Source organism: Toxotes jaculatrix, chromosome 2, assembly GCF_017976425.1.
Source record: "Toxotes jaculatrix isolate fToxJac2 chromosome 2, fToxJac2.pri, whole genome shotgun sequence".
Classification (NCBI taxonomy): Eukaryota; Metazoa; Chordata; class Actinopteri; family Toxotidae; genus Toxotes; species Toxotes jaculatrix.
Window position 1 is genome coordinate 10,892,188 of NC_054395.1, and position 27,403 is coordinate 10,919,590.

Consider the following 27,403-nt stretch of genomic DNA (forward strand, 5'->3'; position numbering starts at 1 on the left):
CTAATAAGGTGTCAGCGCTGCTCTGCCCCTCGCTGAGAGAACAACCATGCAGCTCACACACTGAGTGCTGCTGCTCGGACGGGGATCAAGGTTTTACAACCGCAATGGGCTTTTTTTTTTTTTTTTGCACTGAACCCACCTGCCTCATCTGTCTACATTGAAACACAAAGTAGAGCTGCTACAGAAAACAGCATCCCATCTGTACCAGACATGCTGTGGATTATTTTTCCTAAATTGGGGATGGACTCTGACAGGAAATCTTTTTTTTTTTTTCCGCGCACAGGTAGTGACGCATGGAAGCGTGACGGCTGTTCGCCGTCTCCATCCGAACAGACACAGGGAACAAGCCATGAGGACTGAAACAGAACTTCATGGGTTCGGGTTTTCTGATGTCTGTTGAAAGAATTATCTGTAACAACCAAAATGGAAGAAATAAGGAACCAAATCCACAGTCCTCATTCTGTGCAAAAACACATAGTAAAGTTCAGCTGCAGCTTTAGCATAGCCTGTTTCTACACCTCAGAATCACTGCCCACATCTCAGATTTGCTCAGTGATTCAACCAGACTGTTACCTCAGGTTGGAGAAACAATCAGAGCCTGGTAGGCACAGTTAAGAATGGGAGCACTATCCTCCTACATAGCTAGGTAGCGGCCTGGCAACACCCATGAAAAATAGCTTCTGAAAAATGGTGAAGTGAGTAGACACATGGATGAGATCGATGCAGAAGAGCAGGTTGTCGGTTGACTTCTAGAAATAACAGCTCTTAAGTTAAGTCCTCCTACCTCTAACATTAACCACTGCTGCACTAAAATAACACTTTCATAGAGAAAAATAATGTTGGTGGAATGAATACATCTCTAGCCACAGATGAGTTAGGGCAAGAGAACACAGGATAACAAAAAAAACCCTAAATAAACAAACTAACCCCAAATCAGCAAATATGAAGAAGATGTCAGGCTTAATGCAGGTGGTCACGTGTAGATCTATTGCCAGCAAGTTCATAATGTAAAGAGTGAGTTTTGCACTAAAAACTTTTTAACTTTACTTGATTTGAGAAAGCTTCATATTCGCTTTATAATATGGATTTTGCACAGAATCCTATTTGTTGCACTGTAGTCATGCTGGGAAAAGATCACCTCAGGTTCAGGACACACAGGAGGAACGATTACAGCAATCAATGACCATATCAACATACATGTGGAGTTGTGTATTACAACAAACTCACTGTCAACAGACACAAATCTATCCTTTCAGCCAAATGTTCTCAGTAGCACAGCACATCTTTAACATAAGAGTGTCAAAGGCTGCACGGAACTAATTATTACGTGAAGACAGCTTTCATGTTTATGTCTGTACCCTGTTAACATATTAACATAAACCAGAGAGGACAATGAGACTTCGGCTTCAGACAAGATGCTGGAGAAGGTAAAGTGCACCCGGCTTGGTTGCTGTCTTCTTTTTATTAGCCTTTGCTGCTGTGCTGAGGCTTATTTTGCAGCCTGCATTCTAATGAGAGGGAAAGCAAGGAGGGAGGGCATGTGGGGGTGGGGGTGGGGATTGTGTAACTCTGTGTTACATAACACAATGTGCATGGCCTTCTCTCTCTCTCTCTGTACCTCAGATAGAGAGACACACAGCACAGCGAGCAGGAAGGAGAGGATGGAGGGTTTAAAAGGGTGCTGGTGTTAATGAGGGCGATTTGAAGAGAAGTGCGCCTCACTGGAAAATCACACCTCATTATGGCACTGTTTCTAATAATGCCAGTGATGAGGATTAGTTGTTTGGGAGGTGAGGGGACGGGGAGAGCTGACCCCTGGCTTGTCTTAGATTAAAACTCAACCATCAAGTGGCATTCAAGTGGGTTTGCTGGGTAATTAAAGTCGATAAAATGTTATTGCTTTCACCCTCGGCCCACCTTCGGCTGATTGGGGACGAACCGTCAGACATTTGCCGGACATTTTGGAAGACGATGGATCGCTACTGGGATTCAGCCTCCGCAGTGAAACTGCTGCTTTTGTGCTGTTTTGCTGATTACAAGACCGAAAATCATCATTTATCTTCACTTACTTTTGCAAGTTTTTCTTGCACCCAAAGATTCGCTTTTATGCATAAAAGCACTTTTAAGTTTAGTTCCTACTTTGCTGTAGTGTGTACTTTTCTAAGTTAGTGTTGTCTTTGGGTGTGTGGTCAAAGTTTTTTAGAAAACCTAGTTTTGCCTGCTTGTTTTTGCATTCAGTGTTTGATTCTTGTGACCTTATTTCTGTGAATCTCATCGAAACAGCAAAAAAAAAATCTCATTCATACTTTTACTTAAAGCAATATATGTGATTTAAAAAAGAGTTTATTTCTGTCTTAGATCTGATCTAATATAAAAAATACACACTCGGAAAACACATTTTAAACACTTATTGCAAGCGGTTTTACTCTGCGTTTGAAGCAAACAAATATCAGTTCATGAGTAGTTGACTTTCACACAGAACGTCTCCTCTGTCTTCTCCTCCAGGTTGTTCACGTAGACCAGGATCTCCACTGAGCCAGGACTCTGGCTGGGGGCAAATCGCAGTCCAATGGTGTAACTCTCTCCCCCCCTGACCTGAACACAGAGAACACTCTTCATGTTAACCTGAAGGATTTGTGAGGGTGAGATAGTGATTTTTCTTTCTTTTCAGCTAGCTAACACTAAACAGATGTGACCATGTCCATATAAACCAAGTCTCTATCACCTTGACAACAGGTCTGCTCTGTGTGGAATCATTTATTATATGCACTGATACATTCTCTTGTTATCATCATTACAGAACGCTGCCAGTCATGGATGTCACAAATACACAGAGGCAAGGAAATACAAAAATTATTTAAAAAAATATGTAAAAAGAAAAGAAGGAACTTTGTGTTTGACAAATAGTCAAATAGTCACAGTCATATGACCAAGTTATGTCTTAACAACCTTTGAAGTAAATACACCTGTTACAGTGGGACAGGGGCACAGGGCACTCTGTAACAGAGTTACAGAGTGCTTTTTCCAGACTTCATCTCCTCTAACTGGAAATAAGTGTTTGGGCCTTCTCAGTGCTCATGGAGTTTAAGTAAGTGTCAGATTCAAAACTTAGGAAAGGTTTGTCCTTTAGAGCTGAAGAGAAAACGTCAAATCCAACCACACTTACATTAATGTATATTTTAAGACACTGACCAGAGAAAAAGCTTTTTTACTCTAGAAGACCCGCCTGCTGGGGAGAGAATATCTTTGAAATCTATCAGCTTTATGTCAGGCGTCCAGCCAAACTGTTGTGTGGAACAGCTCTATATGGCTTTGAAACAAATAATAAAATGCTGACGTGTTAATGAGTTGTTGTTGTTTTTAATGAAATTTCATAAATTTGAGGGGAAAACCTCAAATGTCTTGCAATGGTAATTGCTCTAAACTCTAAAAAGTTTTTGTATTCTGTGCAATTTCAACTATTCGTTTAACTAATTTCTTGCACACTATGCTTAATTCTTGTCAGGGGTATGTAAAAGAGCTTTATTGGGTCATTTTTTGTTTTCACAGTATTTCAATCAGCCCGGAGTTGTCTCCATGTACTTTCAGTAATAGCCAGCAACAGATATATGGGTCAATTTTGGGGATTTATGCTGTAATCTTCCTCAAAAGCATAGCAGTATTGATCTCTGCTCTGCTTTCCCTCCTGACAGCCGGTTTTATCATGGCGGGGTAGTCAGGTCAGAACAGAGAAAGGTGTCTCCACATTTGCTTAATGCTACGGGCACAGTAAATTCTTTATAAGACACCTGGAGCCTTGCTGACAAGATGGAAAAAACAACGGGCTGTTTTTCACTCTGCCCACCTCCTTCTGTCTAATTGATGCAGCGTCTTGTGGACAGCAGCAGCGAGACTCTTTAATACTTTATGTGGAAATAGACTCCCATTGCATCTCATTAATTTATTCGTTAATTTAAAAGGTTGACAACATAACAATAAAACAACAGCAGTAATGAGTTTGTTATATTCCTTCTGTTTTGTTCTGAAAGCAAACAAGGAAATCATTCTCTTGTCACAGATGTGGAATGAACAGTCACCCACCGTGAGAGGCCAGAAATCACTGATGTATTTTACTCACCTGTCAAGATGACAGGAAAATCAGTAAATACTCAAGGTTTCTTGGTGAAGTCTCAGATGGTAAATTTTCCACAATCAGCATGGCGGCTAAAACTGTTTCCTCAAAGTTTAGCAAAATTGGTGGCATAATGATTCTGACTCATAATCTGCATAGCCAACCCATGATTTGAGCTGGGAATGCACCTAAAACTGATTGTGAAGCTGATGCAAGGCTAAAATGTCAGTGCCTGACATTGTTGGATACTGCAATACTAAAATATCTTACTTGTCAGTATGGTGCACTGGATACAGAGCTCTGCTACAGCTTAAATGTCCACAAATGTCTCAAGACCTAAAGGTTTGTCCACACAGGAGCTGTGAATTTCACCTGTCTGTCCCACACGTGTTTGCCAGAACAGAGAGCTTCTATTTTAATCGATAAATCTGTCCACACAGGCCAGGTAGCTGTTCGTGTTTCACTCATGCTTTTGTGTGTAACCACGACCCGAAGCATATGTTCACACTTCAAGTCTCTTTTCATCCATTTTATGTGCACAGTTGCAGTGGTTGTGTACTGAACTCTGAGCGCTGTCAAAACGTGACGACCCACACTCAGTACTGTGCCTGAATGCATCCTGTGTAGACACAGACGTTGCACTGAAGCTGCTGCTGGTTGCTGCTAACAGGTTGCTTTCTCTGTGTAGCCTGTGTAGACATTGTTTAATACTTTTAAAGCAACCTGCTGTATTTCCCATAAGGTTTAGAGTGGTATTGCCAAAAGGTTTGTGTTTTATAAGCATAGTAAAAACACATTTTCAGCTAGATAGAGTAGGTTCTGATTTAGTAGAATTTAGAATGGAATTTAATAAGTAAATATTCAAAATGTATGAATTCTCATTAAAAGAATTTTTAAAAAGGGTGAAATCGCTATGAGGTTTTAATCTTTAACACTAATGGTATCAGTTTGCAGAATTCTCAGCAGCATTTTGTTTCTTTAAAATTTATCTTTATGTTTGGCAAAAGTGTTGAAGAGAATTCCCGGTTGTTTACATTATTTTATTCCATTATTCCATTATAAAAATGTATAATATTTCATAATAAAAAAATAGAACTGTTCAGCAGCGCTTTCCAGTAAAGCTAATGTTAATGAAATTATTTACAGAGAGGTGATCTGTACTGATCCAACAAGGAGGAAGGTTCCTTTTATGTCTAGGTGTTAATCTAAGTATTGATTTCACTCTTTATGAGAGTAACTGCATGACTTCCTTCGTATCTCACCTGGAATTCATCCTCTTTGAACTGGAGCAGGTCTGGATGGTCGGAGCGCAGCAGGAACTTGCGGCTGCTGGTGTAGGGGTTGGTGTAGGTGATTTTCCTTGAGCTACCACGCCCACCACCGACTGGGACACACACTTCAAATGCCTGTACACACACAGACAAACACACATTCACACATGCAGACAGTTAGTGCCTCTAACTGGTTGGTCAATAAATAAATTAGGCCACGTTAAAGTGTGTCCAGGTCCAAAGATTTCCAAAGATTTGCAGATGGGATACGTGCCTGAAGATCCGCATTTGTAAAATTTGTTGAAGTGATTGAGATCAGAAAAACAATGACAAAGGCACTTAAGTGTAAAGTGAACCCGTTTGATAATCTGTCAGACACACAGTCAGTGAGTTAGACAGTTGGTTTAGAAAGGCAGTAAGCAGTTATATAGGGAGGAGGCTTTGAGTGCTGGCCTGGGATCAGCTGTACTTAGCCATTTGTTGACACTAACCATAAAGAGGTCGGGGATGTAAAGCTGACCCAGGAAACCACCAGGATGGTTCAATAAGCACTGAAAGTGACTCTGAGTCACCAATGGCTTTGAGTTACACACACATTTAAGGCAGCTTCTCATCGTATCACTGTTCTTGAGAAGTGCAAAATGCAGTATTCCACTAATTCAGCTTTGCACTCCTATAACATTTTCGGGCTCACAATTAAAAAAGATTAATTAAAACTTGATTAAAAATTAATTAAAACTTCTGCAGCAGATCCAGAGATACTGTCTTGTTTTTTCATACATTCTTCCTCCTCGCCAAATCCTGGCGACTACATTACCCAGAACGCAACTTGACAACAGATGGTTTGTTTAGAGATCTGATGTGTTAGTACCGGCTTCTGTAGCCTTGAGCTGTTGGCCGCAAGCAGAGAAGAGCAGCAGCGACAGACGTTCGGCAAACTCATGTCTAACTCCACATCCCCATATTATTTTTTCATTGTCAAACTTGTCAACCCCAACTGACACTGACTCAAGTAACGTCACTTGAGGCAATTTATCTTCACAGAGCTCTCTCTGGAGCCAAAAGGCTTTATGCCGTTTTTTTTCACGTATGCAGTTGCACTCCCCAAGATCTATAAACAGGGTTAGATGTGTGAAATCAGTGGAGTTCCCCTTTAAGTCCACTGGAGCTCCCAAACAATGATGAAGTGAGATAAAATACTACTAAATTAGCAACACCTTGATATGCATATTTAAGCTATTGACTAATTGCAAACTGAACTGACAGTGCTAACCTTTGGGAACAAAGATAACCCTATATATATAACCCCATATAACCCTGCTGACATGTAAAAGGCCCATGGGCTGTGGTCAGTTATGACAGAAGAGGAAATCCTGTACTTCTTTTCAATGAACTGTGGTAACCTATTGCCCTCTTAGCAACCAAGCTAGCTTGATAACTGTTCTAACTTAGCATGTAAACCATCTAGTTGAGTGGGCTGCTGTCGGTGACAGGTGGTAGCATCTTACCGTGTACAGTAACTAACCTGTTACCAATTAGTTTGCCAGCGACAACAGTTTGTCAACTATATGTGTAAGTAGTTACAAGCTTCTCTGACCTTCTACGGGTTTTGCTGTAGACACATACAATAATATTAAATGATAAAAGAAGACTTGAAGACTTGCAATAGAAGACTTTCTGTGACTTCCAAAATCTGCAAAAGATCAAGCGATTGTTGATAAACAAGACAGATGCAGCCTTAAATTTAAACAAAATCATTTGGAGCAGATGAATGAGACTGGAATAAACTGGAGCTACAATGCTCCACCCTCAACTCTTCAAGCAAGATGCCTGAAACTGTGTTTACACAGCCAACCTGCTGGTGACACTGTGAAGAAATCACAGCCTTCTACAGTTACCAAAGCCTCTCCAACTGGGGAAAGATGGACCCACTGTTTGGTCAGTGGGAAGGGCAGGTAAAGTGCTTACAGTGAAGATGAAGACATAATAAAAACACAAAGATCCCCATTTTTATGTAATAAAGCTTGAAAAAAAACTACTCATACCTTGGACAGCACAGGCTGATGGACATTGAGACAGAGCAGCCAGGCGGTAACTAGTCGCTGGTTCTCCACATCCACCGCATTCACATACAGGAAGCGGCTGCCAGCCCGCCATGGCTGCACATTCAGCTGGAGCTCCTGCACCGCTGCTGGAGGCAAAACAAACACACCCTCTGGATCCACCTACACACAAGGTGTGGGAAGGGGGAGGTAAGGGTTGAGTTTGGCAGGAGGGTGTAGAGATGTTGGGCGGGTTGTGAGAATACGAGACAATTAATAAAAGCAAAGAGAATCACAGAGGCACGTTACATAGTATGGAAGAAAGGAGATACATTTTATGAGAAAAGGTAATTAAAAGACAAAGAAATGAACAGAATTAGTGGGAAAAGGGGGTTAACAGAGTCAGAGGAAAGTACAGGGATGTACAGATTACAGGAGAGAAAGAGCAAATGAGGTTTGGTGAAAGAGGCAAAGAGAGGGGGTAGACAATGAAATGAGGGCAAGTAAAGACAGAAGAGTGACAGAAAGACAGAAGGATGTGAGAATGAGATTTACTGCGCAGCTCCTTTTTAATCTGTTGAGAAAAGCAAAGCAATTCTCTGGCGGTGAGCTTTATCCTGTTTTATAAGACTCCTCCGATGCATTCCACAGTGAGCTAACCTGCTGAGAGTCAGATCAAAGAGGCTGCCGATGCATACGGTAAAATCTTTTAAAAATACATCTGTCACTTTTTCAGCCAGTACCCTATTTCTTCGGGGATGACACGTTTGGGTCGTACTGTATGGTACACGGCGGCTGTGACAGTCCATCACTCCATTATTTTTTTATTTTTTCGAATATGAGTGACGACTAGGCAATGCCCTTTTACTGCAGTTCTGAGTGAGAAGCGTTGTCAAACACCCTCCTTTCTTGAATCTAGTTTTGAATAAGAAACGATCTATCAAAAATAGATAGACAGAGGGTAATCTGACACTCCTGGAACATATTTTCAAATGTTCGGGAAGCATACAACCATTGCTAATTTTTTTTTGGACTGTGCCAAATTATGTTCTGACAGGATCTGACACGATTGGAGCAAGTAATGGGAGAACCTAATAAAACAAAATGAAATGGCATGAAAAGACCCATTATGCTGTCAATCCGCATTTGTACATTCTTGATAATGACTTGAATCTTAACCTGGAGTTATTACAAAAGAGGCTGTTGCTGTTCCATTGTTTCCTGCTGCTAAGAGAACAATTTGCATGAAATCGTTTTGCAGTTTGAAAATTGCTAATACTCAAAAAAAAAAAAAAAAAGTCAAGAACAAAGCTCTCAACTTCTCATTAGATATTTAAGAGTCAAGGTATGATTCAAGCTATTTTGATTCCACTCCTTCTCTTTGCCGTATGTTGCCTTCCATTTGTGTCAGCCCTGTTTTGTCCCAATTCATAAAACATAGAAATCACTAAAAAAGTGACAAAGACAAAAGTGAAGATGTAGAAGTGAATCGCTCCAATGCTTCATTTTAAATTAATGCACACTCTTGATCTCTTATCAAATTACAGCTCCAAAGGAGAGTTACGTAAGTAACTACGGCGCTATGAGTTCCGGATGTAACACCTGTCAGTCATAAATAATCAAACAGAGAATCTAAACTAGAGCTTCTAATGATCAAGTCTTTAAAATCCAAAGCAGACCTATGGACAAATGACTTGAGCCCAAAATGCATAAATTATCCATCCATCCATTTTCTATACTGCTTATCCTCTTAAGGGTCATGGGGGCGCTGGAGACAGGTTACATCATGAACAGCTCACCTGTCTATCACAGGGCTTGACAAACCATTCACGCTCACATTCACACCTATGGACAATTTAGAGTCGCCAATTAACCTAATCTGCACATCTTCGGATTGCAAGAGGAAGTCAGAGTACCCAGAGGGAACTCTGACTTCCTCAGTAAATTAGTTTTCTGTTAAAAAAAAAAAAAAAAAAAAAAGCAGCCCAATCCTCAAGGAACCCTGGCAGAGTCAGATTCAGTCTGAGAAAAAGGAGACATGCTCCAAAATCCAGTTGGCCAGCTCAGACCCACATACAGAGAGAACACCAAGACTGGAAGCAACACGATGCTCCGGGCAATTAATGAGCAGCTGCTGTCCAAAAGAGCAGCAATACATGTCTGCACTCCTGCTCTTCACAGGTCACACTCTCCATTTCTCTCAAAAACACACATTTTCTACTCAAATTGTTACGACACACACAAGATCAGAGCTGGTAGAAGGTCTGCTGGGAACCACTTGGGTATTATACATACTGATACGCTGACCTCAGACCTTCAGCAATACACCAAGACCCAGTTAGATTAAGCAGAATTTGGGCCTGGCATGACTCAGATACCAGGTATCTGAGTCCACTAGATACCGAGTGGACACGAGTGTGAGTGTGGTGTTAAAAACAGTTATGTTTTATGGATTTAGAGATAGGTTGATCGTGATGGTGAGTACCTCAATCTCCTTGGGGTGTGATGAGAAACACTTGACCTTGCGAACAGCCTGCTTTCCCCTCAGCACCAGTGATTGACAGGTCCGCTGGCCAGTCACACAGCTGACATCCACCCGCTCCAGGAAATGCACGTAAATCTGCCAGATCTGGGAGGGCGCTGCCATCCACTTATCACTACAGAGAAAATCACCATCAGGAACAATTAAGTTAAAGCCCCCCAAGAGACGCAGGGGGGAGCGGCACGAGGTAGAAGGGAAGGAGGGCTGATCTGCGGCTGCGCTAGCATTTAAGCAGAAACATTATCTTCATCTTCTCACTGCTGAGACGAAGGGAACTCAGTCTCTGTGGCCCCCACCTGACGCTGAGAGCTGTAACTGGGAGGCAATGTAGTCACCCACTCAGCCCAGCTCTGTGACAACAGCACTCAAGGAGCATTTGGGGATATTTGGAATAGAATTCAAGTGATATGGGTTTTGAGGGCAGAAGCAATATCATGTTGAATTGAAGCTGCTGCTGAGGGACATTTTCAGATGATGTTCAACATTTTTACACGTTCCAATAAATGTACAAATTGAATTGTATTGGGTGTTATGGTAATACTTTATTTAACAAGTCCTGTAGTTTCTTAATAATTTCCTACAATGTTTTCTTGCAATAAGGCTGGATAATCATGTACCAGGGGTGATAGATAAGTTTGTGCCCTAACGTAGAAGGGGTTCACTTTCAGAACACCTACCACCAGAAAGTGGTCCACAGCAGCGATGGCATCATCATCACTGTCTGTGGGGCCCAACCCGGTCAAATAAGACCAAGGAGCTCCTTGAGTGATGAGCCTTTGAAACCCTGCACAAAGGCTGATATTGTCCATTTTCTCAGACAGTGCTGACTTGCAGTTTTCAATTACCCGAAACAGGAAAACCACAAAAGTTATAAACGTAGAAGGAGCTGTATAACTCATCTCCTTCTACCTTAGGCCATGAACTTATCAATCACCCCTCATATTAATGAAACCACATTTTATCCTGCTACTTGAGGAAAGGTTCTGTAACTTCAGGCGGTCAGACCACCAAATCTCCATCTGATGAGTTAATTAATTCAAACCTGTGAGGACAATTTAATAACTCCAAAATAGAATGGTTCTTTAGGCTAAGCTGTGCGTGTGTTTGTGCTCACTGTGAACAGTATGTCTGCTCAGTAAATAATACATACGTGAAAACCATCACAAAGAACATTTTTATGTGTGGACTGGGACTCCCTGGCACTTTCAAGTATACATCCTGAGGCTCCCCTGGCACCTAGACAGAAACAGAGAAACAGAGTAAAAGGGAGAAAGGTGTTAAAAAGGACGGGTAAAAGAAAAAAAACCAGCAAAATAAAAGAAACCCTACATTAGCACTTTTAAAGTGTAAGGCATGATGTAAGGGCAAACCTTTTGAGCATCAAAACAGCTTGCAATTCATGACAGGGGAGAAAGAATAAAGTGTTTTCCCTTCTGAACAGGAAATGGTGTTGAACCTATCAGTTCAGCAATTAATCCCTTGCCAATATTAGTTTGGTTTATTTGCAGTACAGAGTTGAACATATAAAAAAATTCTCTCACCAGCATCCTTGTCTGGCAGATGATGTTGGGGTCACTGCAGCGTACGGAAATGTAGGTTGTGGCATCTGGGTCTCCAACTGGTTAACCCACAAACAAGAAAAAAAAAAAATCAAATAATATACTGACAAAAGAAAAACTAAGCTTGATGGTGTATTTAAGCAGTTTTACTTACGGAAAGTCTAATGTGATATATATGTGTGTATAAACATGCATGTGTGCTGTACATGCATGTTATTCTTCATTTTATCGATTTCATTTTTTCTTGCTTTTCATTTCCTGCTCTACTCCCAGATACCTCTCTGTTGTTATTACCCCTCTTTTGTGATAGAAATTGTATCATATTGTAAGATTTTTTATATCGATATTTTAGTAAATGAGAATAGATTATTCATTCCCACCCACCCACCCATTTTGTATTAATATGTTATTGTATTTGTGTATGTGCACATTTATGTGTGTGTTTATGCTCCTGTTGGTGAGTAAGGAATTGAAAGTAATGATAAAAATGCAATAATATGCAGATTAATAAAATGTAATAAATCTCATCTGAAGTCATCCAATCTGGGAACAGTAAGGGGACTACAGATGGGAGCTGTTGGACAGGGAGCAGTGGCTGATGGGGAATAACTGGGATAACCATAAGTACCTGTGGGGTCGTGCCAGGGCGGCAGGCGGATGGCCTTCTTAAGGAAACAGAGCTCAGGGTGGTAAAGTCGGAAAGTCTGGTCGACCACATGGGGTGTTGGCTCCACGTTCACCTGGCAGATGGCCATGGGCTTGTCGTCTTCTGCTTTGAAAGTAACCTGTGGAGAGAAAGTCAGCAGTATCAGCAGCCTGCCACTCCCCTGCCTGATGTTAGATATCCAGCACAATGAAAGAGCATTTACACCATCGTGAGGCAATAAAACTCCTTGGTGAAAGCCAAACTCATAAAACATTCAAAGCTGGGTTAGAAGCTCCTTAAAGCAGAATGACAGTTTAGAATAGCTGGGTCTTATCTTCATAGTTTTGTCCATCATTTCTGTGATGGACACTATGTGAAAGTACTTGCTGATACCTGGGAACATGGTAACATCACTACAACAAATCTGATGGGGTAAAAGCACGAGCGGTCACACAATCAGACAAACTGTCCTTACTACACACTTACTTTACATATTGTATTATAGTATTACATCTTGTAAGTTGTGAGCAGCCTGACTAAAGTGATTTTCAGATGTTTAAAGAAAGTAGCTAACATTCCACCGAAAAAGCTAAATTTAGGGAAAAGTCAGAAAAACAAATTTTGTCTGACAGAAGAGAAGTATATACCCCCTCAGATTTATCTTTGGACCCCTTGGGCAGTCTCAAACCCCCAGGCTGGGAAACTTTATTTGGAGGTAAATCCAAAAGTGAACACACCTGAAATCCAGTAGTTTTGGCTGTAGGGATTTGTTTAAAACCGCAAGAGTGCTCGTACAAGTGCTTGTGCACCACTGGACGTCTTATTGGTGATGCTGCAATATTCCTGGATCTCAGCAATGAATTTTGGTGAGTACAGTTAATTTATTTTTACAGGTAGGAATAATAATGAAAATAATACAGGTTGTAATAATCAGGACTTTTTCTTTAAGGCAGGGTGAGGCATGTCATGTGTTATTTTCTGGCATCAACTAATTTCATTAGTTCATCTGTACTTTCTCTCCGACTGTGCATATGTGTGTGTGTGTGTGTGTGTGTGTGTGTGACCCTCAAACAACACTGGTCCTGTGTCATTAGACACTTAGAGAATACCTACATTCGAACTGATTGACTCTCTGAGGTGAAATACAGAGGTGGAATTGCCATGTTTTCTTCCTGAGGCAGTTCACCTCTAAATAACACATAAAGCTCTTTAAAAAAAACAGTCTTTGAGAAGTTCTATTCAAAAATTCACCAGAGAGTACGATGATGATGGAGCTGTACACTGTACACTGGAATATAAAGTTCGCTTCAATCCGACTACTGAAACCCCCACAGACCTGCTCAATGTGCTTTGAAGTTTGCTGCATTAAAACAGCCCTCAGGATCTGTGCAAATCAACACAAATGTGTTCATACATATGCTCTAATTACATATGGTTATATATGATACACACATGCCAAAATACGCAAACACATTGGAATTGCTAACCCTCTCACGTAGCATCATACATACATCACCTTAAACCGGTGTTTGGGGGCTTGATATAATGCCATATATAACTAAAGTGGGGCTTAGGAATTATAGATTACATAAAACTGAAATGCTGGATATAAATTAATGAAGAATGTTCCTTCAGAGTTGCCAAAAAAAGCTGCTGGATTATAAATCAAAAGTATATAAATAAGAGTACTGATGCACTATTTCTAATCATACTATTCAGAGGAAGAGAGAAGTCAGTCGGTAATAAAGTGGAACACAACAGATTAAAATATCCAGTCAGGAGAAATAAAGTATACTCTGAAGTGAACTTGCCACATTTTGATCATTGATTCACACACTCACAGAAGTTGATCCCTGCCAAAGAGCAGCTGTCCAAATGGTTGATGTGTCGGATTTGTGGGCCCATGCTGACCTGCAGGAGTGGCCCATATCTGGCTCTAGTGATGTGCGCTGACTGACAGCAGTGCCAAAGCTGGCATCCTGACAGCTCTGCTGTTGGGGCTTGTCAGTTTTAGCGGGACACAGATTTGATCCAGACCTGACCTCTTTGACCTCTTGACAGGATTTTTGCTCAGAGCAGCAGTGCTGACACTGACACACTAATACACACAAACTGTAGGCACACGGACACACACACGCTTGGCAGACTGGCAAATATTTCATCACCCTGTGCAATGGGAGAGCTTCGGGGTACTGCACTCTACATGAACAACAGGATTATTGTGAGGTGATGGCGAGCAGTGATGGATATCTTTTTTTTTTCCAGTGGTATAAAGCCATGTATAGCACAGATTTAAGCTCACGTCTGTGGAGAGAGGGCTGAAATTTCAATTTGAATGGATTCATGAGGAACAGGAGTTAATTTTGATGACAGCTGTAGCATACAGGGGCCACAAAGCACATTACATCACATGTAGATACAGAGCATGTTGTCTTATCTACAGTAAATCTGAATAAACACATTCACACTCCCTCTCCTACACTTCTAACATATTGTAAATGGATGAATAAGTACTTAAAATGGTGAAATAACTTCAGAGTAATACTGAATACTATGTGCACGGTTCATTTAAAGTAGATTAGCCAGACGTGTCAAGCTGTCGTCCAATCGGAGATAGTTTAACTCTCCAGCACTGACGTTTGCCAGTTGGAGAAGATAAACAATGTTTAGTATGATAAAAGTGATTTCCAGCGTATAATTTTGCTTGACAATCTTGTCTGGCTAGTGTAACTTTTTAAATAGATGACACTTCAAAGTGTTCTTTGTGTCTGAGCTGTGACTGTGTGGGAGAGGAGAGGAGGGAGGAGGCGGCGCACTGCCACTCCACAGAGAGTTGTCTGGCTGGGAGTGTGCTTGTACACTAGATGTTGTTAGACTTAGGGATGCAGCTGAAGGTTAACCTCCGAATCAAAAGCTTCATACAATTCACTGAATTTCGGTGGCTTTACCTCCTTCTGCTCTCCTGAATCTAATAATCAACCTCTATACCTTCTATACCTCAAGATGCTAAAAATGCTGGAACTACATTAAAGCTCTTATCATGACACAGAAACATACTGTACATCCAGACTGCACCTCAAATCCATAGCTTGCTATAATTCCAGCCTGGAGACAAACAAATCAGGGATTAAGAGGAAGAAGACTTTAAATGGAGATAAAGATGGTTGAATACACAGAAAATATATAGCACAAAGCATAAGTAGAACACTCTGTACCTTGATAGTTTTGGCAGCAACAATATTGGACAGATTCCTCTTGGCCACCTGAGAACCTTTGCCTGGAGGTAAGAAGCTCGGTCCCTGTGAGGATTTGATAAGAAGCCGCATGTTTATCAAGACTGAACATCTACCAACAAACAACAAATGACTGCAAAGAAAATATTACATCAGTGCATCATGATGACAAAAAGCAGAAAAGAACCAACCAGAGCATAAGAAGTAAGAAGTAAGATACTGTAAATGTGGACATGGCACTTACTATTGCATGTATTTCAATCCAATAGAGGCAACACCAACAACAATTTACAAAATGGGATAAATCAGTATCTAGATTTATTTGGTGAAAGAAGAAAGCCAGAGTCTGATTCACTACACTCAAGCTCTGACCATTAGTAATTGGAGTGATGACAGGTTTATAGCTAGATGGAAAGAGATTGAGACATTTATTTTTGGTTACGACATCCAAACACTCCTAGGAGAAAAAGAGTTCCCTGAACACATCATGAGTAGGACTGACCCACTAACATTAATGTTAGAAACCTGCTTCACTCTTACCTTAGACAACTTAAACTGAAAATAGACAAAAAGTGTTAAAATATATAGTCAAATCAAACCAGGGATGTGTGATTCAACATTTCAAGAGCGGATGAAGGAAGGAGTGACTGCACTTTGTACTTTCACTGAAAAGGGAAACTTAAGAAGTTTTCAAGATTAGAAAGACAATTTTGCACTTAGGAATCAAGACATGTTTAGATATCTTCAACTGAGAGATTATAACAGTAAAAAAATAAAAGGGGAGGCACTTTATCATAATTTAACAGAGTGTAAGGCTAGAACTAGATTCTATGTAAAACATAAGTGGAGAAAAAGGATTGAATATTGTGTTTTCAGAAGAAGAATGGTACCATACTGTATGTGTGCAACACTACAGACATCCTCAAATTCACAAAAATGGAGAGAATTTAATTAGAAAAAAAAAAACTAATTCTTTTCTTTATTACATCCAATGTAAAAAGCAAACAATGCCTAAGGCAAAGCACGCTGGAGGCATTGTGGCCATACAGATGCAAATCATACACACATCTCCTGGAGTTGCCCAATGATAGAGCCATTTTAGGAAAGAGCAAACTCAGTTGTGAATGAGGTATTAGGATATACAATTTCTAAGAAGAGTTTCATTTTATACCTGGGAAATACAACAAGAGGAGCTGAGAGAAGATGATTACTCGGTCAAATTTCTACTTGCAACTGGCAGGAAGGTCATTACGAGAGAGTGCCTGGATACAGACCCATCCAGACATGGACAGTGGTTTGATACGGTACAGGTAATATTTGTGATGGAGAACATGACATATTCTCTCTATGAGTGAAAGAAGATGAAAATCCCCCCCCAAAAATGGGGGAAAATTAATTATGTTTAAAAATAAAGACATTGGTAATGCATGCTTTTTATTGACAATAATGTAAATTATTGTTTAAATAAGCAAAGAGTACTTTAAACTATGTTAACTGTAAAATGTAACTTCCTTGTTGCAGTTGTGTTTTCTGATGTTACGCGTTTTATTTGTGTATATATAAAGACAAGAAAGACTGAAGAGGAAAAAAAACAACAACAAAGGGCATAAAACCCCAGTCATCCACAGGAGCTGAGGACACAGCCTGTATAAATGAATTTTTTTCGAATTGTCTTTCTGGCATCAAATTAACTGTCAAGCCTGAGTTGCCACTGCATGCGTATAAGTTGCCTTTGGAATAGATCAACTACAGTATAGTTAATAATGCAGTATAAATAATGAAGTATCGTGACATTTATATCAAAGAAATTTCCACTTTCATCACTGCTCCGTCTCTTATTCCCACAGTGTTCTCACACCTTCAAACCACAGAGCAAATCAATTTTAAAAGATTTTCCTGAACTGGAATCAATGCGTAGACTTGTGAAATAGTGTGATATCCTGCATTAGGAGGACAGAGTTACTCTGATCTTTCATCTATCATGATGGAAAGATATGTGAACTATTTCTGAAAACTAGCCTAACTTTTCTAATCTGACTGCTAAAATACAGATGTACTTGTCAAAAATACTGCAATCAAAGAAAAATGGTTTTCATAGAAACTAAATTAATGGTTCCCAACGGCTCCATCAGCATCATCCTCTGGTCTCCACTGTACCTGAAGGGCCATGGTGTGGTCGCACAGGAAGCTCTGGTATTTCAGGGGAATATGGATGCTCTCTTTGGGTCGTAGGTAAACCTTGGGACCTGGGGCACCCACCTCCAAGTGGAACATGTTCTCTTCCAGTGGAGTAGGAGTTTTGGTTAGTGCTTTGAAGTAGAACCACTCCTCTGTGTTGGTGATGACACTGGATGGAAAGATTAAAGGACATGAGTGAGATGAAAGCAGACTCTTATATATCTTTAAGGGATCTATGCAGGATCAGACTTGGACTTGTTAGACGATCAAAAATGAAAGTCTAAACCCACCACAGTGGAACACTGCAATGCTCATTAGATCCTCTGATAAGATGGTGTTAAACAGAACAAACAACATACTGATGTTTTTTTTTCTATGCTTTGAGTCCAAACAGAAGTTTGGATTAAAAAGACATAGATTAATGCAAATGTCCTGAGGGTGGTGGTAAAGAGAAGGCCATGGAATCATTAAAATCAAATGACTTTCATCTCAGTAACATGCATTAGCTCATTAGATTTCATCTAAGTCTAGATATTGAATTATGTAATGGCCACAGTATAATAGCAGCCATTTGGTCTTGAGTTTGGTGCTACAGTAACCTGTAGTTGAACAAAGTACCTGTAGTTTCTGAGATATTTTGCCATTGACAACCTTTGGATAGATTAACTTCATCAACACTTTAACTGATCTAAGTTCATTCAGTATGACAGGGTCAAGTGCAACTAAAAAAACAACAACAACAACAAGAAAGAGAAACCAATGGATGAGGAGTCAGTTAGCGGAAGGAGAAGCACTCATTAAGCTTTAAGAAAACTTAAAGGAACATTTAAATGTTCGAGTACGTCCAGACTCCAGCTCTGTACATAATGACAACAAATAACATGAGAGTGATGCTGATCTCATCTCGCTCTTATAAAAAAAAAAAAGAGTTAATCAGATTATTTTCCCTAACTGTTTAACTATTTCTTTATCAAGGAACACCTTACATTAGTCTGAGGGAATAACTTTTATCTTTACGGAGAGGCCGTGGAAAACCATGATTATTATTCCTTAACATACCGGATCAGCTTTCTTGAAGGTTTCCAATGCATCTAAAGCAAAACATTTTCCTTCAGTAGAGACGAACAATACTGACCCTCAGTTCTTATAATGGGAGGTCAAAACAAGAACCTTCACTGCATGGTCAACATTTGAATTGAGTTCAATTCCAAGGCTGATCAGTAAACACTCAAAACATCCATGTTTTCTTTTTAATAACCAACAGCAGCCTTCATGAAGGTGTCTAAAGGTCAGTGAAAACCTCCTCCCCTCCCCCCAACAAACCCCAACAAATGGATTTTCAAGCAAAAAGCAACAGGAACAGATAACACATTCCAACAGAGGGGGTCTCGTCTCTGCTCTTTACGCTTCCTCTGAATGAAAAAATTTCATGCACAAATGCATAAAGGGAAGTGCTGCTTTAAACTTCAAAGGTTCCAACCCATGGGCACGGAGAGGGGAATTTCTCTCAATGAGGGAGCGCGAGTTTATGAATTTTGCAGGGCCCCACCTCGCTAACATTAGGGCGAGATGCAAGAGTCAATTCCATTAAATTTATTTGGAGATTCCCACCTGTGCATTTGGAATAAAACATTTTGCCCATGGCTTATCATGACAACAAAGACTGTCTGTATATGGGTGTTTCACATGAGCCTCCATGAAAAACCATGGGTTGATTCATTTTTTAAGGAAAGAAAACAGAACAAGGTAGGTGGTGCAGAGGATAAAAAAGACTGAGACAAATACAGGAAAAAGAAGGAACAAAAGGAACAAAATAAAGACGATTAAAAAGATATCAAGAGAGAAAACTGAATGAATTCAGAGGTGAGAAGCACAGAGAAGAAGGCAGATAATAAGAGGGAAAAATGAAGAGAGAGGAGCATGCAGCAGCATGGACAGCAGCAGAGAAGCTGTACAGCCTCCTGTCTCTCAGCTAGCCAGCAGCCACGGCTCACACTGGGCTCTGTGAGGCCAAGTGTAAAAGGTAGCCATGCAAAATGGATGGCAATAGGTAGCAAACATGTCCTCCACGTCAAGATGTGCCTCTGGGCTCTAAACCACTGCAGACATCAAAGCTGCAGCGAGACTTGACTCTCTCTAAATACTTTCCCTTCAAAGCCTCACGCTGGATTTCAGGTTGAGGGTCATTCTACTTTCTGTTTGTTTCTGTGTAACAAAGAGCTAACCCAGGGCCTTGTTTATGTTCTCAAGCTCTCAGAGTTCCTTGTCAAATATTGGTTGAAATATTGACAAGGAAGTAACAGCAGAGTAGCCTGAGTCCACTGACCAAGGATTGTTCATGCAGTCTGGGATAACAGCGGTTCAGGGGCCAGTTTTGTTTTGTTGTTTGTGTTTGTCTGGCTCCTCAAACACTTGTCAGTTTAAAAAAATAAAGAACAAGTATAGGTAATAAGTTCTATACTTCCCAACAGCAAATATATGAGGGGTTGAACACATGAAGGGGGAATTTAGATTCAGGGATTTCTCAGTAATTCTCATTGAAATCAACTTTCCTTTTCCCAGGAAAGATTCCACTGGCAACCTGAGAGTTTTAATTTGTGCTTTGGTGCCTTTGTGCACCTGTGTGTTGGCGCACTGGAGACTATTGTTTGTACTGAAACAAAGAAGTCTCCTCCAAACCTCAGCATCACTACCATAAGTGTCATAGCTAAATGCTCAAGTCCAACTTAAAAATGCATTATTGCAGGAATATAACTGTATCGATCTTCAAGCCGCAGCCATTTCTAACAACCACTAGTCATCCTAAAATGGTAGCTCACAGTTTGGCTTAGTCGCAAAATGTTCTTCAGATTAAATGCAAACAAAGCACAGTAGAAAATCTGTAAGAGGGAATTATGCAGGGGGTTCAGAAAGTGGATTAATCAAACTTGCAGGCCTCCATCACCAAATCAGAGCGAAGAGCAACATTCAACAGGTGAAGCATCAGGTGCAGAATATCACCCTAATGTTTTCGGAGAAATGTGGTAAAAAGTGAAACTAACTAGGAAGTAGCAATTTAAATAATGACAGGAAAGTATTTAATTTTATATTAATATATATATTTACTTTTTCATGCCTCAACGTCTCTTCTGTGGAGCCTGCAGTCACATTCATAACAGCAGCTCACATAACAGGACGTGCAGATCTGTGATAAAATACCACAGTGGTGTAAAATCCAAAGGTACTCTGTGCAGAGCTGTGCTTGGCGAACTGTCTCACTCTACCTGAATCTGATTCTTAAAACCCACAGTGCTGCAGAGGAGACACATCGGATCCAGGAGCTTCCTTGTTAATTTACACATTTCTGGCTCTCTGTAAAGGTGGCAGACGGTTTGGTGTAAAGTGTCAAGCTGTCTGATCAGAAAATTAATAAATAAACTAACAGGGCACTAAGCCGGCGAGAGGACAGATGCAGGGATTGATGACTCTCAATTAGACCTGGTAGGCCCGGTGGCTGGGCTAATGCTATAATGATTCATCCACAGCGCACTCCAGCCTTTGTTGATCAACGTGATATATGTTAATCCAAAGCTCAGGCATGAGCAGAATCCATAACAAAAGATTTAGTGTGGAGGGATTAACGACAAACACAAACAACCACAGCATGGATACCAAGAACGGGTGATCCAGGAAACATCAGCCATAATGGCTGCTGTGTGTGGATTAAAGGGGGCATTTAGTATCTCACCAACATTATGTCTGCATCTGTGTCAAGGACAACTGTTTGTGCTGCTGAAGGAGCTGGAATCTTCTTTGTATGTATATGTGTTTGTATGTGTACAGTATATGTGTGAAAAACAGATGAAAAGTCATGAAATGACGCTAAATAGGTCAGAATTTATATTATTTATTCATACGGCCACATAAAATGTTTGTTTTTTTATTATTTGGACATGTGGCTGCTATATATGCTGAAACTCTAATAATTTAATAAATCATTTATTTTTCTAATAATTGTTCATTCACAAATTAAAATACACACACATCTCAAAACTGTGGACAAAACTAAAACGTGTAAAGCATGCACACACATAGAAAACAGTGCTGTCTCAAAATGGAATATTTAGAATCTAAATCATTTTAAGACATGCACCTCATACAAACATGATGTGTCCAAACAGTAAATAAAACCATTTTCTTGAGCTGGAATTACCCCCTTGCAGTTATACACCTCTGCCAACCAATCAAATTGCCGGTTTACATCCACGTCTGTCCACACCCATATAATATAAAGACTCTGAAGGAAATTAATCAAAGTTACTGGCACATACATTCTTGAGTTATGGCCAAAAAGCTCACAGTCACCTTTGACCTTTGACTACCAAATTCTAATCAGATCATCCTTAATTCCACATGAGACACCGGAATGGGACGGAAAGACCAACCCAAAAACATAATACCTCCGGCCCTGGCTGTCGCCGGCACAGAGGCATAAAAAGGTACACACGCAAACACGCACGTTCGTACACACCTACACACACATGCATCATATCCAAACTGTGAGCAAGCTGTGAATCAGACTCCCACAACCTGAATGAAAAGCACAGTCACACAAGCAAACATCTTCATGAAGTTACTTCATCTTGACTTTATAGTGATGGTGATGGTGGTCTTTTTTGGGACGCTGGGATTTCTGATTCACATTAGTAAAGCAGTTCGGCTTATATCACTATATGAGAGGTGCTCCATACTTAGGTTGATTGAAATCAAGTGGAAAAGTTAGTTCCACTGACAGAAATCTAAACACAAATGTGCAAACTGCCATCACTCTGAACCTGATCTATTAAAATATACATTACAGTAACACACTGTACGGAGCTCCTGAAGGGCGGAAATGTTTTGCTGAATTTCTTTTGCATTTCCTCGCAAGATGTTTTGTGCTACCTCGCAATACATTTAGTCTTCTCTTTGATCCACAGAGAGAGGCTGAGCCGTATTATGATATTGTATTATTTGTTATGTAATAGATCACTGCTGGTTGTGACCACAGAACAAGTTGGTGCTCCCTAAGCCTCAGCTGTAGCTGGCTCAGGCACAAGTCCGTACCACTGCATATAGATAGCGGAGCTATTTAATCTAGCTCTCTCACTGGCTGCTGCTGAGGCTGAGTCACCCAACTGAGACAGGATGTAGCCGTGATTATAACTATAGCCTTACAGCTGTAACCATAGCTTTGGCTGTTGCAATAGCAGCATCAGTGGTTGGCTGTGGTTTGATTACTGTGATTCTGGCTGTATCATACACACGTGTTATACTTACTGTCTTTTTGCATTTATTGACAGTCAGTGTAGAGACACAGGAAAGGAGGGAGAGAGGGGATGACAGCTTGATACGTAATGCGTGCTTAACCAGGCGAGCTACAGGTACGCCGGTAATGGGTGTAACACTAACTACATGCAAGGGTTGTATGTATGCAGTGCACTGACATGGCTGTGTCCTTGCTGCACTCCTGTGAAGTATTGGTAACAAACTCAAATCCCAAGTAATCACTGCACAGCCACCATATCCATATCGCTGGAGGTGCACAGTTGAGAAGGAAAGAGAAGACACAGGCTTGAAATCCCAGGACAAGGTGTGGACTATAGCACCTGACCGGGAAAAGGTGGAAAAGCTCTGTGACGGCCTAATGCGCCACATGGCACTAAACAGTCAGGTAACAGGTAACAAGGGCAGACATAGTCCAAACATTAACCAGATCCACAGCCACAGCCACAGCTTCATCCACTGCAGCTATGCAGAGCAGCTGCGTCTCTGCTAACAGCCAGTGGCTATGTTGTATACTGTCGCAGCAGCTTGACCTTTTGAAAAGAGTAATGAGCAATAAATGCATAATGTAAAGCGTTGCATCATCTCTCCTTTCTGTAGTAATTGCAGAGGGTTTCCCTAAACTGGCAGTGTATTTTACCTGACTGTAGCAACACACACACAGGTAGTTAAGAAAAAAAATGGTCCCTGTTATTCTTCAGGGTTCCATATAACTGAACCAAGCAGGTGTCAGTTAAAAATAAACAAATAACAATACGTCCTCGAACAACAATGTTTACACAATCAAAATATGAAGAGTGTCCACACCTATAACCAGACTGGAAACCATGCATAAAGACTGATGATAAGACTGAGGAGGACCATCTTTTTGTTACACTTGTGTAAATACAGTTTTGTTTTACAGCCCTCGACTGTTAAGTCTTTTATTTTCACAAGGTGTTTTAGGCAGCCATTGATGCCAAGACTGAGGGGTGGGGGGCTAAACCGTCACATATCCAATCCAGAACCTCGCTCTTCTGGATTGGACATGTCTCACAGTGTGGGAGGGTCAAGTCTGAGGACGCAGCATAATTTCCTAAAGCGGGATGAAAATAGGTTCTAAGAACTAACCCAAGAGCTACACCATCACCTTTGGAGACACATTCAGAACGTGTGAACACAGTTTCACAGTGGGCCATGGCTTGTTACGGTCTGATAATGGAAAACACATACAGTACAGAAACACATGCACAGTTGGTGTGTTAAGCTGGGGACACACTTATAAAACCTGTAAAAATCCAACCACTTTTAAAGCTGAAACACATAACTAACACATAATAGTCTTACCTGAGCTCAGGGTCATCACTGTGGATGGTGACAGTCTGAGGTACATTAAAGGGATTTTTAAGGACAAACTCCATGTACTCAGCGGAGCCCAGGCTGGCGTAGAGGACGTGTTGGGTGGTGATGGCCTGGCTCAGCATGTTGGCAATGCTCTGTGCCTTGCTGAGATCTTCGCTGGGTTTGATCTGAAGAAGTTCTCTGGACAGGTGGGCTTCCTTGGTCTGACCATAACACCCAAGAACAACGACAAAGGCTGAAAAGGTTAACCTGTTGTACAATGCTTGCTGTAGTCTGCACACACACACAGTTTTGCTGTGCAGTGAGGAATTATTAAACAAAGTTTTAGCCGTACTCGCTCTCAGTATTACCTCTAAGTAAAGTGGCTTAGATAATCTGCCGTGTTCCCGGATCTCAGCAATGTTTTCGGTGAATTTGATCACAGCTGATAGAAACAATGGGCAAAACTAGGCTGCTATTTTACCCATGACATTTCAGAGACTATTTTCAGACACAGAGTAACATGTTATTCAGACACAGAATAACATGTTCTTCATTACCAATACAGCCATGGCTACATTCTCATCACATGTTACAGCTGGAACATGATGTAGTTTCAATGATGTAGCAAGCAGGAAAGCTTAATGCCACACGCTTTCCTTCAAGGTCAAGCGTTGTGAACATGGAATGACCTTTTCAAAACCTTTTAGACAATTATATTTATTCTACAAAATTCAAGATCCAAACTTTCCATCAACTCTGGAACACTGAACACAGGTATTTGGGAAAGGAATCAATAAAATATAAAATGTTTTCTCAAATGTTCACATTAAGTGTGTGCGACCGAGTTCTTGAGCAGATGGTTGAATTGAAAAAGTGGGCGTGTGTTTATTTTAAGACACTCGTGCCATCAGAAATGTGACTATATAATCCAACTAAATTTGACTCCATGAACATGGTGCGGTATCGTCTGTTGGACTCATTTACTTTTAATATTATACAGAGCAGTACAATAAACTACATGATGCCAGGGATTCTGGCCAGGAGGTACACGTGTCGGAAGAATAATTTAAGCACCTCAAATTGAGTTTCAAAATCAGGATGGTAAAGCTAAGTGTGTGAGAAAATAAAATATTGAGGTTTTCCACAGGTCTAGTGCACTGAAATTATGCCGGGGATAAACCTGGTCCAAATTAAGTCATGGCTATCAGCCCAGAAAAGTCAAATCCAAATTGAATTGCAAAGCAACTCTAAAAGTGTTTTTCCTGCTCAAGCTGTACTCAGTTATATTCCACATAGTATTGGCTGAGAGGGGCGTGTGAAGCAGGTCTTACCAGAGGAAAGCTAACGTGTAAAATGTCTGATACACAGACGTGCACCACAGCCAAAATCATATTTAGCATGTGCACCCATGGGAGAAAGTACAAGATGTGCCTCAGGTAGAGGAACAATTAACACCCTCTTGTACAGTCACTAAAACACAGAGGGTTGAAGGGCACACCGCCTTGTGAATTGTAACACCGGCAGGCTGTCTGGGAGATGCTCCACGCCTCTATGAAGGCTCCCTCGTGACAAGAATGAAAGCTGCAGCTCTTCCTCTGTTGTGTGTTTGAGATGTAAGTGAAGAAGACAAAACGGGACACACTATTGTGGCACAGCTTTAGAGATAAGGAGCTTTTTTTTTTGGGCTCCCCATGGGCTCGAGTGCAAAGATTGACCTCACCGTGGCCTTAGCTGCTCTGACACCTTCCTTGCCCTCCCGCCGATGCACGGCAGCCATGCAGTCGAACTTGCGGCGCCCACCGTCCGGTTCATTTAGCTTGAGCTCTCCGGGAATGATGTTGTCAGGTTGTCGGATCCTGTGTCTGAACAACAGCCCACGATCCCCATCTAGGTCCAGTCTGTGTGCTTGTGCGGTGTTCCTCGCTGTGAAGGAGAAACAGGCCGCAGTCATGAATATATTTACTGAACAGAGTGGAATCTAATCTCTTTGCCATTTTGACCATATGCTGTAAAAATCCTCCAAATGTCCAAGGGAGAGAGGCGCTGACAGATTAAAGTATTGTTGGAGCAGAAGAAAAAACAGCTTGTACATGGACAACAGTCCAGTCAAACAACTGGCACCACTACAACTGGGCCAAAGCCCCACGGCTGGGAAAAAAAAAGTCTCACTCTCTCCTCCCAAATTATCTTTCACCTCCATGGCTAAACTTCGCAAGCGCCAAAATACCTAATTAAAATACTGGATTCATCTACTAGTCACCACATAATCCAACCTCATTTGGAGTGGATCATGCAAATTACCCATGTTCTTTAAAAGCTTTGACAAGAGAATTTGCCTAATCCTGCACTTTGAACAACAATCAGACATTAACAAATTTAAAACTCAGAGCTCCCCAGATCATATTTCTGATATTGGAAAACAGCTTTACTCTTCCTCCACTCTCCTCGGTTTGCAGCCATGTGACGGAGCACGTCGTGCAGCATGTGGGAAGACAAACCCACTCTGGCTGCAAGTGGCCACAAATCTTTGACAGAAATGAAGAAGCGCAGTGTCGAGAAAAAAGCCAGTGGTACGTCAGTGAAATGGAGATGAGAGAGATGAGGAGATAAAGAAAAAAACAGAGGGGATAAGAAAGATAAAGAGACATGAGGCTTAAACCGAATTTTGCAAATTAGAGACATTATGAATCTTTTACCAACCTAAATTGACAATCAATAAATATCACTGGCTCAGAGAGCTCAGTGTTTTCTGTGTGTTTGTTGTCTCATAATTCTTTTGTATTTCAGTTATTGGCATAGTTGTTAGTAGTGAGTAGTAAATATGTTTTCTTCATCTCCTTGTGTTTTGTTATTCTGCACGAGTTTTTCTTCAGCTGCCGCGAGTTGAGCTTTTCTCAGCTGCCGTGAGGTCATTTAAATCGATATAAATTTTAGGATGTGGTGCAGTGATGACCTGTTGATGACCTCTCTCTGTTTTCCTCCCCAAGTACCACTCTTAATCCCTGGACATTTTTCCCCAAGTGTCCTTATCAAAGAGGCATTGGATCGACTGTCAGTCACCTAACCAGATAGTGTCCAGCCACAGAGGCAGAAAGGAGTGAGACAGGAGAGGGACTGTGTACATACACACACACACACACGCACACGCACACACGCACACGCACACACACACACACACACACACACACACACAC

General features: G+C 40.9%; 1 protein-coding gene across 1 annotated transcript in view; it reads right to left on the minus strand.

Moving 5' to 3' along the window:
• Positions 1-2,375: 2,375 nt before the first annotated feature.
• The window catches only part of nphp4 (nephronophthisis 4), a 162,026-nt gene continuing 136,998 nt past the window's right edge, over positions 2,376-27,403 (minus strand). The window contains exons 20-30 of the mRNA XM_041066153.1: positions 25,930-26,132; positions 24,213-24,430; positions 17,562-17,751; positions 15,387-15,470; positions 12,154-12,310; positions 11,508-11,584; positions 11,117-11,202; positions 9,910-10,081; positions 7,428-7,607; positions 5,374-5,517; positions 2,376-2,595 (exon numbers count right to left, since the gene is read on the minus strand). Coding sequence (XP_040922087.1) covers positions 2,455-2,595; positions 5,374-5,517; positions 7,428-7,607; positions 9,910-10,081; positions 11,117-11,202; positions 11,508-11,584; positions 12,154-12,310; positions 15,387-15,470; positions 17,562-17,751; positions 24,213-24,430; positions 25,930-26,132 — 1,652 coding nt within the window. The 3' untranslated portion in view covers positions 2,376-2,454. The remainder of the gene's footprint in view (positions 2,596-5,373; positions 5,518-7,427; positions 7,608-9,909; positions 10,082-11,116; positions 11,203-11,507; positions 11,585-12,153; positions 12,311-15,386; positions 15,471-17,561; positions 17,752-24,212; positions 24,431-25,929; positions 26,133-27,403) is intronic.